The 14,832-nt window shown below is 43.1% G+C and overlaps 1 protein-coding gene and 1 long non-coding RNA gene across 3 annotated transcripts; one reads left to right on the forward strand and one right to left on the reverse strand.

Moving 5' to 3' along the window:
* Positions 1-1,147: 1,147 nt before the first annotated feature.
* Positions 1,148-11,484, reverse strand: TATDN2 (TatD DNase domain containing 2). 2 transcript variants are annotated; one of them, XM_082209357.1, is made up of 7 exons: positions 11,375-11,484; positions 10,265-10,641; positions 8,056-9,426; positions 6,228-7,109; positions 4,931-5,058; positions 3,599-3,782; positions 1,148-2,709 (listed from the first exon to the last, which is right to left on the reverse strand). In XM_082209357.1, the coding sequence occupies exons 2-7, from the start codon at positions 10,625-10,627 to the stop codon at positions 2,569-2,571; spliced, it is 3,069 nt and encodes a 1,022-aa protein (XP_082065483.1). In that variant the 5' UTR covers positions 10,628-10,641; positions 11,375-11,484; the 3' UTR covers positions 1,148-2,568. The 2 variants fall into 2 exon arrangements, with proteins under 2 accessions (XP_082065483.1, XP_082065484.1); XM_082209358.1 differs by lacking the exon at positions 11,375-11,484 and adding an exon at positions 10,883-11,042.
* LOC309525539 lies at positions 3,789-14,728 on the forward strand. The gene is made up of 2 exons (XR_014216397.1): positions 3,789-4,777; positions 14,238-14,728. It is a non-coding gene; the product is annotated as an uncharacterized lncRNA (long non-coding RNA).
* Positions 14,729-14,832: the final 104 nt, after the last annotated feature.

Genomic DNA, 14,832 nt, shown 5'->3' on the forward strand with positions numbered 1-14,832 from the left:
TCATGCTAAACTATACTATGTCCCATGCAGACATGCTGTGCTGGTCCTGTGGGTTAACCGTGAAGCGAGGTCCGAGTCCAGTCTGAAGGCAATCCGTCAAAGCTGAAGCTGGGTCCAAGGCAGGGAGTCGGGTGAGGTCAGGAGCTCCGGCAGGACAGGGTGCAGGCAGGAACTGGCTACCAACAAATGTTGCTCCTGCAACCTGGGACTGGGGCTGGCTGGCTTTTATCTGCCCCGAGGCATAGGGTGGCCCCGGTCCACAGGTGACTCGCCTCTCCTGGCCTGGAGGCGAACACTCCTCCTGCGGGAACTTAGTTCCCTCCGCCTCTCTGCCCTGAGCCTCTGCAGCTCAGGGGAGGCTGGAGGGTTACCAGGCCCAGAGGCAACCTCCTCTTCCCCTGATGGGGCTGAGAGTGCAGCGCCTGCAGGCAATGGGTCCTCCATCACCTCAGGAGCCAAAGCAGACTCAGCTGGTGCCTGCACCTGAGGATCCAGCACAGGTGAGGACCCATCCTGTGCAGGCTGGGATTCCTCAGGTTCAGCCTCTGAGTCCGAATCCCAGGCCATTACACATGCTAGCTCCTAAGAAGATTGCAGCCTGGGCTTTTTAGGTCAGTACAGAATGGCAGTGATTGAGGAGGAGAGACCTTAACTATATTTCTGGGTTAGAACACCATACTGCTAGCATTCTGCACTGCCCTATAAAGCCTAGGGAGGAGCAAAATGGGTCAAGTTCCTCTTCGCCAGGACATAAGAGCATGCTGGATCAGGCCAGTGGCCCGTCTGGTCCAGCGTCGTTCTCACAGTAGCCAACCAGATGCCTGTGGAAAACCCACAAGTGGAGCTTTATCACAAGAACACACTCTTTTTCTGTGGTCTCCAGCAGCTGATTTTCAGAAGCATAGCGCCTCCAACCAGAGAGCCAAATCATTCATGTGGTTATAGTAAGCCAAATCTGGGCTTGAGAGTTTCAAGGTGTCAAACAGCTAAGTTTGTGCTCCGGTGATGTTTTAAAGATGGAAAAGTGAGAGCTGTCTTATGACTGGAAAGGGAGAGCATGGTTTTATTGTTATTCCTGCATATAAACATACATACATACATACACCTCACACACGTGTGCAGAAGGAAAAAGTTACTTAGAATGCTATTTTCACAAACATTAGGAAACACTTTTAATAAAACAAATAGAAGTATATACAGAAGGACCTTTCCATATAACATGAAGACACTGCTGAACTGAAGGCAAAGGAAGAGCAGAGAACAACAATGTTTGCTTTCCATGTTATTGGTTGCAATACTTTAATTTCTTGCCCAAAAGTCATGTATACAACATGTATGAATATTTATATAAAAATATGTTTATTTACAAGTAATCTTTTTTAAGTCCAAATAATACATAATAGAACAATATAGAAACATGGAATCATTTTTCTTTATTAAAAAGGAACCCACTGCAGAGGTTAAAACTGCCTAATTAAAACAAAAACAAATCATGGTTTACCGCAAAATAATCTTGAGAGCCTATTTCACTCCCTTGCTTTGTTTAAGTACTTTGTGTGTGCTTCGGTTTCTGGAGAACACAGTGTATCTAGAGTAGCCTTCTTCACCCTAAGGCTCTCCCGATGCTGTTGGGACTCCAGCTCCCATCAGTCCCAGCCAGCATGGGAGTGGTGGTCCAACAACATGCAGATGACACCAGATTAGAAGTTAGATCTAGAGAGTATTTCACAGCCCTTTCAGTATCTCTGAGTTATTATGCAAATTCAGTTCAGTTTAAGGTTCTTGCCATATAGTTTATAGACATCTTTAGAAATGATCCTTTGTGCTAATGCATATGGGGGGGGGGATTACTATCATATACTGGTAATGTATGTCATTACTTCTTTGAGTACATTCATGCTATACCAAATGGAAGGTTTTCAACTAAGAATATATGGTATTGCAGTTACGTGGACTGCAGCTTCAAGAGAAATAATCAGACAAGGCAAAGACAATTTAGGAGCACTTTCTTTTTTAAGGCTAAGCCTCGCCTTACCAGGGGTAGCCATCAGGGTCCACTGCCCATCATTCCTGGTCACTGGCCATGGTGGGGCTGGAGTTAATGGAAGTTGGAGTCCAACGTTTGGAGAGCACCATATTGACTACCCTGTACTAAGGCATCCCTGGCTTTCTCCTTTCTATTGGAAACTGGCCTTCTAAAAATGCTCAGTTATAATCTCCTTCAGATACATTAAAAAAAAGCAAATAAAAAATTTAAAAAATCAATATGCTGACAATTTTTTGGCTGCCCAAGATAATTTAAAATTAAAAAAGAAAGCCACTCTTATGAATAAAATCAACACTAAGGCACCTTAAAAGGAAGGGAACAAATAGCAGAGGGGAGGGGAAGCAGCAGGAAAAGGTGTGAACTTTAAAGGACTGTGGTTCAATTAAGCACTTATTAATATTTTCCTTGTTTCCAGAAGTCACAATATCCAAGCTGGTCAACAATTATGTGCAAGTTCCAAATTTATATTTACATAAAAAGTATTTCCTCATCAGCTCTTTTCCACACTCCCTTGTGCTTCCCTACAAGTCATATATTCTTTTTGTGTTTTGTCTTAGAATGCCTAACATGGCAGGCAATGACACTTCCTTGAGCCGAGCAATCTCTTTAACGGTGTGCAGAGCTACTCCTGGATGTGAATACTGGCATACAGTCTTGGGAACCTGGAAAAAGCAGCAGCAGAGTTTTAGGAGATAAGGTTATTGTCTGCATTTGTGCCTTCAATATTTCACATTTAACAAACTCCCATCCATCTTTGACTCCCTTATCTTTGAGTATTTCTGACCATGGGATCTCCCCCAACAAAATCATAGAATGGTAAAAGTTGAGCCCACAAGGATCATTCAGTTCAACTCCCTGCTGTGCAGAAATATTTTGCCCAACACGGGGCTCAAATCCATGATCCTGAGATTAAGAGTCTCATGCTCTACCAACTGAGCTATGCCTCAGTAGCTCCTTTAGCTTTTTGAAATCAGCCTTCTTAAAGTCCAGATGGCATGTCAGACCTCCTGCAGCTGCTTCTTCCTTGTAGTTTCCTGCCCATTAACAGGTAGCACCGCCTCAGTTTTCTGCGCATCTATGAAGCTACTATCCCCAGTACCAGGTGTTTCCCTGTCATCTGTAATATTGTCTCCCTCCCCCTCAGGATTTACTTTAAGCTCTTCTGATCAGGTTTGTGAGATTCTTACCAAACACATTCTTGCCAACCACTGTGAGGTGCAGCCTATCTCTTGCCAGAAGTCCTTCCTTGAGGAAATGGAGACCATGGTCCAAGACCCCAAACCTTTCCTGATGACCCCACCTGTGTGGGCAGTGATTGACTTTTGATATTTTCCCCTCTCTTCCTGGACCATGACTTTCAACAGGAAGGAGTGATAAAAAACCCCACTGCATTACGCTATATGAAGGGCCTGCTTCACCCTAAACCATTAACATTTTCTTTCATACTACACCCTAAAACAAGAAAGGACATTATTTTAATGAAGTATCAATCAGCACACAATAAAGGGACAAAGGATTGCAAACAACCCCAAATAAAACAAAATACCTTACCTGCCTAGGAAGGAAATATGGCGCATCTGTTTCTACAACTATTCTACTTAACGGGATTTTCTGAACTGACTCTCTAGCCTCTGTAGCAGATGGATATGTCAGCAGTGCTGTGAATCCAACAGTAAGATTTGGAAAGTGGTCCAACAATGGTTCTATGGCACTGTATCTGCCAGTAAAGCAATGCCTAAGATAGAGAGAAAACAATGGTCATTCTGCAACATACGATGGCCAACCAGCAACAGGAAAACAGTAATGCTGGCCATGCTAAAGACCACACAGCAAGCTGGACACAGAATGGTGGCTGCTATGTTGTTAATTTCTTCTTGGAATAAAAGCCACACTTCAGCCAAAATTGGTTGCAGAAGCTGCAGATTATAATTTTAATACTATATTCAAGGAATTACAGAATCTAATTTCAATGAAATAGAGACCTTCGAAGCATTCAAGTTATGTCTTAATTTTCACTTATGATTTTAGAATGCTGGTCTGAAAAATTAAATGGTAACTTTTTAAATAGAAAGGGAGATTTTATTTATGTATACACCGCCTTTTTCTCTGACAGGAAATCATGGCAGCTTACAGATAAAATAAGAACAGCTAAAAATGCTGGGGTGGGTGGGAACAATAATTAAAAAACAATTAAACACACAACACATATCTTTTTGAGATGTGTACTAAAAACATACAATCACAACACAAACTGCATGGCACCAGCCCCCAAATTAAAAGCAGCCAGTTCCCCAAAGCATGTTCGAACAAGAAAGTATTCACTTGCCAGTGGAAAGACAATGAGGGAGCCAGCCTAACTTCTTTAGGGTGGAAATTCCAAAGTCTGGGAGCAGCCACCGAGAAGGCCCTCTCCTGCATCCCCACTAAGCATGCCTGAGGGTGGCAGGACCAGGAGAAGGGCCTCCCCCAAGGATCTCAGAACCCAGGCGGGCTTCTGCGAGGGAATACAGTGGTACCTCGGGTTAAGTACTTAATTCGTTCTGGAGGTCCGTTCTTAACCTGAAACTGTTCTTAACCGGAAGCACCACTTTAGCTAATGGGGCCTCCTGCTGCTGCTGCGCCGCCAGAGCACAATTTCTGTTCTCATCCTGAAGCAAAGTTCTTAACCCGAGGTACTATTTCTAGGTTAGCTGAGTGTAACCTGAAGCGTATGTAACCCGAGGTACCACTGTACATTCTTTCAGATAGCTTGTACCTAAGCCCTATAGATCTTTGTAAGTCATAACCAGGGAATCACAGCCATACAGAATTTTAGGACCTCTGGCCTTCAGCTTCTTTTTAAAGTCAAGGATGGGTAGACTTAAAATTATTTAATACAATTACCTGTGTATCTTGTAGTCTTTGGGTACGCATTTTTTCATGATTTCCAACAAGTCATCATCAGCATCTCTGCAGTGAATTACCAATGGTTTCCTTAAGGAAACAGCAAGATTCAGTTGCCTTTCAAATACCTGAAGCAAGCAAGAAAGGAGTATATCTTCAAATGCTATTAGAACTGCCCCGAAAACAAAACTGTAAGATGTGCGGAAAACAATCTAGTACCTCACTCCACCACTACCATTTATAATCTTACCACTTTTATCAACACAGTCCATTTTGTTAGGGAGTGGGGCGGGGGGGACATAAGAGAGAGAAAACTGTCCAGGAGCACATTTTCATTGATTTCATTTTAAAAGGCATTAAAGGAGCAGACTTGCTGAGCTTCAGTGTCAGTATTGTACATGATGCTGATGCAATTAGGAAACACCACATACTAAACTAAAAGCAATATGAATAATTTAACATTGGATAAACAGATCAAATTGTAGATACAGTACTGACATGTTCAATAGATTTCCACTCATGCAACAGCTGCTGTAGGAAATGAGGGCAATTTTTACCAGTTCCTCTTCCTTCCTGCAGCTCCCTAGCCACTGAACAGCTGCTCAAGAAAACTTAGGGACTCTTCAAAAGAGTCCCAGGGGGTTGCAAGGGGGGAAACCAGTAACTCTGGATCCAAGCCGTTCAATGTATAGTTCTGTGTCTACAGCAAGTTTTTCGAACACGTTTTCTTGAGAATTGTTCTTTTGCAGCCAACTAATATTACACATGATGATGCATTTTTCTTGCATTCTTCCTGTTCTGACCACTTACCTGAGCTATTGACCAAACATTTCTGCTAGTAGGTTGTTTGCTACCATACACCACTGCAATACTACTTTTTGGATGTAGAAATCACGTGCTGCTAAAATTCCAAAATATGGGGTATGTCTCTTTTGCTAATGTATTCAAACCAAAGCCTATTACGAGTGATTAGATAACAGAAATGCTTAAGAATTATTTCAGCTTCGTATCACCCCCGTGTTCTAGGTTAGCACTGCACATTAATACATTTAACCAGCACCACAAAATGATTTAGCAACCAATCCTCTTATTCTGTGGATTGCAATATACTCCGAGCAATGGACTGGAAAGGTTTTTTCCCCCCCAAAAGAAAGCTACTGTCATCTCAACTTAGTGGGTTTTTTGAACAACTGCTTCACAACTTTACAGACCAATGACAACTTACAAAGTGAATGACTTGTTTCTTCACAAATCTTAAGAGACACTGAGCACAAAAAGTAACAGCACTCTCCTTTACCTTATGTTGTGTTGGGACCTCAGTGCTACATTTGTAAGAGTAATCCAGCCCCATTTCTCCAAAGGCAATAGCTTTGGGGTGCCTCATTGCCTGCAAGATACTTCTTTCATGAAGGTCTGTGTAATAACGTGCAAAGTGAGGATGACAGCCAAATGCCCCCCAAACCATGTCTTCTTTTAATAAATCTTCCCATAAGTAGTTGTTCAATGTACGAGGATCACAAAAGTCAGCTATACATCCCTGAAATTCTTCAGGAAAGCTGCTACTGTAAGTCTTTCGAAATTTAGAAAAAGTGCCCCTGAAAGCTGTCTTTGTATATAACATATCCAAATGGCAGTGGGTATCAATAAATCCTTCTTTTAAATATTTAGGCAGGTCATCAGGCAAATCCTGGTTTACATATTGATTGACAAAAGACTCTGACTTGCGAGATGTGGAGAAAATAGGAACACATGATGCTACTTCTTTACTCCATCGTCTGTTTTTCTCTTCATCGACCAGTTGAGAACCAAGTGACCGGGGCCTAACACGCACACAAGGTTCTTTATCCCTTGGTGTAGTTGATGGGCTATCAGTTGAGGTATCTAATGAAACATCACAAAGATGGGTGGCATATGAGGTATCTTCAGAAGAACATGAAAAAGAAGAACAATCCACTGGCTTGCTGCAGCTTGTCCAATACTTTGTATAGTCGCTCATTCTGCGATTGTACAAATGAGGAGGATACATCACCAACTCTGTTGCCAACTGTGAAGTCTCCACAGTTTTTGGCGTACTGTGGTTTGGGATAGAATCCTCCTGGGAGAAAGTACTAGGTGGTTCTGCATCCTCCATGTCAGACCAATCACTTTCAGCCGAGGACTCTCTTTCTTTCCCCATTAACTGCAAGTCATGAAATAAAATGAAAAAATCAATTCAGCTTGGTTATCTTGCATCTGATTAGTTTAAATTATATGCAAGGGACGATGACCAGGTCACAGGGGAAGAGGACAAAAATACAAGAGGTATGCAGATTTTGTTTTTAAAAGAAAAATAGACCTGGCTCTCCAGCTAATCTCTGTTAGGCCTGCCATGCCTATACTGGTTTATAACAAAAGTAAAGGAAGATATGAGGGATTTTTTTGTATAATTTAAGGCAACAATATGTGAAAAATGCTTAAGAATTGTAACATGCCATTCAGACAACTGGTAGAAAATGCACATTGAAATAAAAGCATGTTAGTCTTGCAGTTTGTTATTCACAGAGAGCAAACACCACTTTATTTCGGATATTTGGTAGTCGACCACAAAAGGTAAGTAAAATTTGAGGATCACTGAAGACTTCTGTATTATCAGCAATGCTATATGGGACACAATTTATTATTATGAGTGTCATCCAGAAAAGGCCACATGACATCATAAAAAGGATGAAATCAGTTTTGTACATTGCTACATGGCAACTTCTAAGTTAATGGAATTCAGAAAACTATCTCTTAATCCTGAATCATACAAACAACAAAGGTTGTATTTGTAACTACTATTTTGTCTTACATCCTGCACCTCTGAGAACCGCTACTAAACATTTCTAAAACCATTTGGAAGGATTCTGTGTTTAAATAGCACCTTTTAGTAATTTAAATTTAAGTTTAGTTTAAGTTTCCTCAAACTACATTCTTTTCCTACTAGCTCAAGGGTGAATCCTTGAAGCTATCTTAAGGATTTCTCAAACTTTTGGGAATGTGTTTACTTTTAAGTGCTGGCTCTTCATTTGTGTGAAATCAATTACATTTCAGGAACATTTAGCTACGGTTTCATTTTGAAAACCTTATTCCACAAGAGAATGACTCACCATCTCATTTACCTCTGAACTGTGGTCATCCACAAACACAGGTTTTGGAGAAGATTCCACAATAACTGTCCTCTGGAAATTCACAAACTCCTTTGCAGCGGTAACACAACGTGCATCAGATGAACTGGGGCAAACATATTTTTCTTTTGGCACAGTTTTCTGCTTTGTGAAGGTACTGTTGTATTTTGTTGTAGTTTTCTCACTGCTGCAACCTTGCTTGAACAGTTCTTCACCTTCATACCTGGACACTTCAGACACACTTCTCAGCTGGTTTCCTGGTCTCCCATACTCCTTTTTAGACGGACTGACACAGGCATTTTCATCATCAGTTTGACTTTGCTGTTTGGTAGACTCTTGCTTATATTTTTGCTCTCCTTCAACCAGTAAAAGGTGAGATGTGCTTTTAAATTTACCATCTGATCTGCAATGCTCTCTGCAATCCTTTTTTTTACTGCGTCCAACAGAAATGTTGGTGTCTTTTGGCTCCTTTTCCAGTTCTGGTTCATCTTCAGATCTTGATAATGCAGACCTTGATAATGTATACCTTGAGCTGCCCGCTGGTCTAGAAGCCTCTTTTCCACTATGCCTAGAAATAATGTTTTCTTCTTTTGCAGCAACTTTCTGAAAGGTCGACTCCTGCTTAACTTCCGGTTCATCTTCAAATCTTGTTAATGGATGAATGTGCCTTGAGCTGCCACCTGGTTTGGAAGCCACTTTCCCACTATGCCTAGAGGTTTTCTTTTCTTCTTTTGCAGCAGCTTTCTGGAAGACAGAGTCCGGTTCAACTTCTGGTTCATCTTCAGATCTTGATAATGCACGAATATGCCTCAAGCTACCCTTTGATCTGGAAGCCTCTTTTCCACAATGCCTAGAGATATTATGTTCATCTTCTGCAGCAGCTTTCTGAAAGGTGGACTCCTGTTTAAAGTCTTTTTCTCTTTCTGAACTTGAAACTACAGATACACGTCTTGAGCTGCCATCTGACCCATGAGACTCTTTTCTATCCTGCCTGATAGAAATATTAATGTGCTCTTTTTCTATGGTTTTCAGACAGTTTGACTCTTTTCCAGGTTGCTGCTCTCCAAGTTTTGATGCTATTGATGGACGTCTCAGGTGGCCAGTTGATTCAGATGCCACTTTTTTAGGAACGCTTTCTTCCAGGGTTCCATTTGGAGGTGCCACCTCCCTTCTAGGTCGCAGTGGTCCCCCAAGTATAGCAAGCAGAGCTTTGCGGTATATTAGTCGAGATCCTTGGTCCTGGTCTTTCATTCTCCTCCTGCCACATTCAGCACCTGCTTCCTTTGAAGCACCTTTTCTTTCTGTGCTTGGTGTGAGGCTTGGACCTGTCTCACTGCAGCCATCTTGTTTAATCTAAACAGTAAATAACAGTGTAAACTTCATACAACATACCTAGTATCCATTTCATAGAAATGATATCTTCACATTGTAGGTTAAAAAGGCCAGCCTAAAAGAACCATACAATAGTTTGCAAAAAAAAAAAAGGGGGGGGGGTTGGTTAGGGCAAATTAGTCCTAAGCAACTGAACATAAATTAACAAATTTCTGAAAACCTGACTATCCTCAAAAAGTATGAAAAGCTACCAAGGATGCTCCACTAAGGCTGCAATCCTAAGGGGCAGAGAGAGAGAAATGTGTTTTAACCATCATATTTAAAGCACTGATGAATCCACACTGCTACTGATTCCCATTGGCTAGATTTCTCATTGGAAACAGTACAGGACAGACTTACACCAGGTCCCATGTGGGAATATCTCTCTCTCTCCAGTTTGGAGGCACTTCAAAGCTGCTGAGAAGACTGTAAATCCAAAAACTCAAAGTATTTCACAGTCCTCCCCTAACATACCCACAAACAGCTTAAACATGTCCCGTTTGGCCCAACAACTACAATAGGGCCAGAGTTATAGAGGCACTGTGGCACTGGAATCAGGCATAAGTTCTAGCACTGGAGAAGCTCTGGTATATACGGCTCCCTCTAAGACACTTCCCAAGGGACAAAGAATTGCAACCTGAATACATTTTATTTAAATATTCATACAATTTCTATCCTACCCTTCAACAAAAACTCCCAAGGTAGGATTTTATCATCCATGATAAAAACTATAAAAACAAACAAACACAAGTACATTATAAACAAATGCAATTCCCCTCGACCCCGTCTGATATTCCAATATTTGTCATCACTTATCTACCTTTTGTTTCAAGGATTCTCGAGGCGAAGACGTCACATTTTCCTCCGACATGTCACAGGCGGGACGTTTTACAAGGAACAGTTTATTGGAAAGAGGGCGGTCTGGGCTCTCTCTAAGAATGCTGTCAATTCCATCATTCGTTTCAGTCTCATCAGAGGAAGAATCCGCTGCAGCGAAGGAAGTTCTCGAGAACGCTTTATAAGACTCTGGAGCTTTCCTGAATGTAGCCGTCTCAATGGATGTAGCAGACCTACTGCTAGGGGAAGGCTGTGACGGCGCTTCTTTGGCGAGTCTGCGATATTTGGCGGGCGATCCAACAGACAAGCTGTCCCACTCTATTTTACGCCTCCTGTTTGGCTGCATTGAGGCTGGATTACCTGCGCATGAAAAGAGAGAAAAGCCAGAGTTTTTAACACATGCACACTGCCCAAGCTTGCGCCGCAGAGAGACCGCACATTTCTGTAACGTGTGAGAACAGCAAGGGATTAGAAACATGTCCTTTTAAAGTATGAACTCATATGTGTGTATGCAAAGACTGGAGAACAGACTGCCATGCTCCCCGACTTCCACCCCAGTTTCTCAAGCGCGCCCAGGCTGGTGCCCACAGAACTCAGGTACCTGTGCTTATCAAGGCCCCGATCCACCCATGTCACCAGCAACTCGCCAGGGCGCCTCTTTCTATCCTCCCTCCTTCAACACCCATAAAGGAGGACCAGAGGAAGAGGCCGGAGCTCCCAGCCTGCCTTGAGTGGGAAGCAGGAATGAGGGGCGGGCGGGACAGTTGCCACAACCCGCCTCACTCCTGGGAGGAGGAGAGAGGCAGAGAGGCCAGGAAGAGATTTCCTCAGGGGCTGCAAGCGGCCTCCCTCCTTGCCAAGCGCCGGCAGCCATTGGCTGCCTTCACCGGGGGGCCCGCCCCTTCGGAGACGAAGCCGCCTTCTTTCCCTCCCCGCATCAGCCGCCCCCCCCCCTTGGGGGAACATTGCCCCACGCGCGGCTTCCACTTTACAAACTAGGGCGGTTGGCAGTTACAAGGCCGCGCGGCGCCTCCCTCTCCCTCCCCCCCCCCGCCTCCGCCCAGGGCCCCACTCTCGTCGCTCAGTACAGTACCGCGCGCGCCTCCTCTCGCTCGCAGCCGCCCTGTTCTTCACAAAGCTTAGGGGCGGCAACCGAACGCCGGGAGAAGCAGGGGGGGAGGGGGGAAGGTGTTGGACAGGCTCGTCTTCTGATTGGGTGAGAGGAGGGTCAGGGGGCGGGCGCGTGGCCGGGCGCAGGGGTCCGCGTGACTGAAGCGCAGGGCAACATAACGGGAAGAGGAAGCGAGCTTGGCAGGGGGGAAGAAGCGCGCTTGCGCAACCTGTTCGGCAGCTGGCTAAAGTTGGGCGTGAGTGGGGCCGCGCCGGGCGCAGGCTCCGTTCTTGTCGCCGGCTGGCGAAGACCCCGCAGAGAGAGGCCGTCCTCTCCAAAACGCCCAATTTCGTGGGGAATTGTGGCTGGTTGTGGTATTCAGACATTTCTATGCAACTGGAGATGACCACTGGGGCCTTAGTCACGTGCTGAGAGCAAACAATTGGGATCCAAGCAACCCCATCTGCAGAGACACTCTCAGATAATTGAACCATCTTGCTAGGGCCCTACAGTGTGGAGTATGAAAATACAAGGCACTTTAGTGATAGCTATATATGGCCCGCACTTGATTTACCAGCATTGTGGAATTCTGACCTTTTTAACTGCTTGAAATGTTGTGAAGATGGTTTTTGAAATGTTACTGTTGAGTTTTACTGTGTACTGTATTGTACTTTATGGGATTGTGTGCTGCAACCCGCTAGGGGTCCCGATAGATGTAGAGCAGGCTATTATAAACAAAACAAATTTATGTTCAGTACCATAAACAGTGGCACATATAACTAGAGAAAGAATTTATATGGAGACAGAACACCGTAGACCATTAAAAGGACCACATTCACAAAACAGCCTTTTTCAATAATTTATTTCAAATGTATAATTTGTTTTAAGCATTTGGAGCAATGAACCTGAAAAGTATATTGCAGGGGTCTGCAACCTTTAAGACAAAAAGAGCCACTTGGACCCGTTTCTGAAGGGGAAAAAAAACTGGGAGCCGCAAAACCATTGTGACATTTAAAACAAATATATCTCTGGAGCCGCGATCTGACAGCGGGCGGGAAGGTGATGTCGGGACGGTGTGTGACTAATGCACGCTCCGCCCCCATGCGACGTCACAGCCAGTACAGCGCCTGCCACAGTGGGGAGTGTCGGGGCACACAATGCGCCTCCTCCCCTCGCTAGTATCCGCCCCGGAGCCGCGGCAAAGATGTAAAAGAGCCACATGCGGCTCCGGAGCCGCGGGTTGCAGACCCCTGGTATATTGCAATGATGAGTTATGGAGCTCAAAGGGGGGGGGGGAATATAGCTATTCAGTAAAGCCATGGAACTGCATAATAATCTATTTCTGTCATCTCTTTGGATGCTTCAGACCGGAAGCTTATACAAATTTACTTAGATGTAAGCCCCACTGAACTTAATGACACTTATTTTTCACTACACAAGTCTTAAGATTGCACTGCAAGACTTGCCCCTGCAACCCCAAAACTCCAGCAAGCAAAATTATTAATGCCCAAAAGGATAGAACACAATAGATGCAAATATACTTCAAAACTTAGTTTTTTAAAAAATATCAAAGTTCTGAAAATACATAAAATACAAAATATGCTACAAAATATTTCCTATACAGTATTCATTAATAGCTTCAAAAGGTAAACACTGTCAGTGAATAAATAGTTTTATAATAATACTATTAGCTTACTAGCAAACTTAAACCCCCAAAATCACCAATACAGCATTAATATTTTCTATACAACCATCCCTTTGAACCACTTACCATTAGGAGGTAAATAATGAAGTTTTGCTGAAGAAGCAAAAGGTTGTTGCTACATGAAACAGAAGTACCAAGTCTATCAGCTAGAGTAATCTTGGATTTGTTGTTGTTGTTGTTTAGTCGTTTAGTCGTGTCCGACTCTTCGTGACCCCATGGACCAGAGCACGCCAGGCACTTCTGTCCTCCACTGCCTCCCGCAGTTTAATCAAACTCATGCTGGTAGCTTCAAGAACACCATCCAACCATCTCATCCTCTGTCGTCCCCTTCTCCTTGTGCCCTCCATCTTTCCCAACATCAGGGTCTTTTCCAGGGAGTCTTCTCTTCACACGAGGTGGCCAAAGTATTAGAGCCTCAGCTTCACGATCTGTCCTTCCAGTGAGCACTCAGGGCTGATTTCCTTAAGAATGGATACGTTTGATCTTCTTGCAGTCCATGGGACTCTCAAGAGTCTCCCCCAGCACCATAATTCAAAAGCATCAATTCTTCGGCGATCAGCCTTCTTTATGGTCCAGCTCTCACTTCCATACATCACTACTGGAAAAACCATAGCTTTTACTATACGGACCTTTGTTGGCAAGGTGATGTCTCTACTTTTTAAGATGCTGTCTAGGTTTGTCATTGCTTTTCTCCCAAGAAGCAGGCGTCTTTTAATTTCGTGACTGCTGTCACCATCTGCAGTGATCATGGAGCCCAAGAAAGTAAAATCTCTTACTGCCTCCATTTCTTTCCCTTCTATTTGCCAGGAGGTGATGGGCCCAGTGGCCATGATCTTCGTTTTTTTGATGTTGAGCTTCAGACCATATTTTGCACTCTCCTCTTTAACCCTCAATAAAAGGTTCTTTAATTCCTCCTCACTTTCTGCCATCAAGGTTGTGTCATCTGCATATCTTGGATTTAGGACTGCTTAAATCTCTATAGTATTGAAATATGTCTCATTCACAGGATTTTGCCAAATTTGGGCTACAATATTAATACCTGGTATTATGTCCTATTGGTTTACCTGGTAATATGTCCTATTGAACTCAGTAGAACTTACTTCTGAATAAGCATGCATAGGACTGCATTGTTAGTGTGAGTTACTGTATTCTGAATTATATTTCTAAGGAATGTACAAACTAGACAGTCCTGCAAAATGTATATTATTTTAGCTGCTATAGATGCATTTAAAATTTAGAGCAATCAGAACTCTGACCAGTTTTGTCTGCTTGGATGCAAAGCACAACATCAGTTCTGTATATTGCATCACACTAGGGTAACCTGTGTTCAAACCTCCTTGTCTATGAAGTTCACTGAGGTGACTTTGAGCCAGTCATCATCCCTCAATGTAACCTAACTTGCAGAGATGTGATGATAAAAGGGGAAGAAACATGTGTGCTGTCTTGAGTAATTGGATATACATGTAAGAAATGAATAAATAAAATCTAAATACAAATAGAATTCTGACCATAGCAGTTCCTTAAGCAAGTAACTTGAGTTTTCATGTTGTAAAGAAGAATTCTATTGCCATGTCAGAGGAGGTTTGTGTAAAATAAAAAGACAATGATAAAACCATGAGCAAGAGAAGACCCCCCCCAAAGCATTTTATTCATAGTGCAGGCAAGCACTATAAATGTACCATAAAATTCAGTTTATACAATGCTAGAGAAGGATGCTTTTCCCTCTTGTTCTGTT

This window comes from Podarcis vaucheri, assembly GCF_965113315.1.
Source record: "Podarcis vaucheri genome assembly, chromosome: 2".
NCBI classification, from domain to species: Eukaryota; Metazoa; Chordata; class Lepidosauria; order Squamata; family Lacertidae; genus Podarcis; species Podarcis vaucheri.

Coding starts and splice junctions, on each gene's coding strand:
- TATDN2 (XM_082209357.1), bottom strand. CDS start 10,627: ATGCAGCCAAACAGGAGGCGTAAAATAGAGTGGGACAGCTTGTCTGTT. Junction 3,783..4,930: donor AAAGACTACAAGATACACAG/GTAATTGTATTA, acceptor TCTCTATCTTAG/GCATTGCTTTACTGGCAGAT. Junction 2,710..3,598: donor CATATTTCCTTCCTAGGCAG/GTAAGGTATTTT, acceptor TGCTTTTTCCAG/GTTCCCAAGACTGTATGCCA.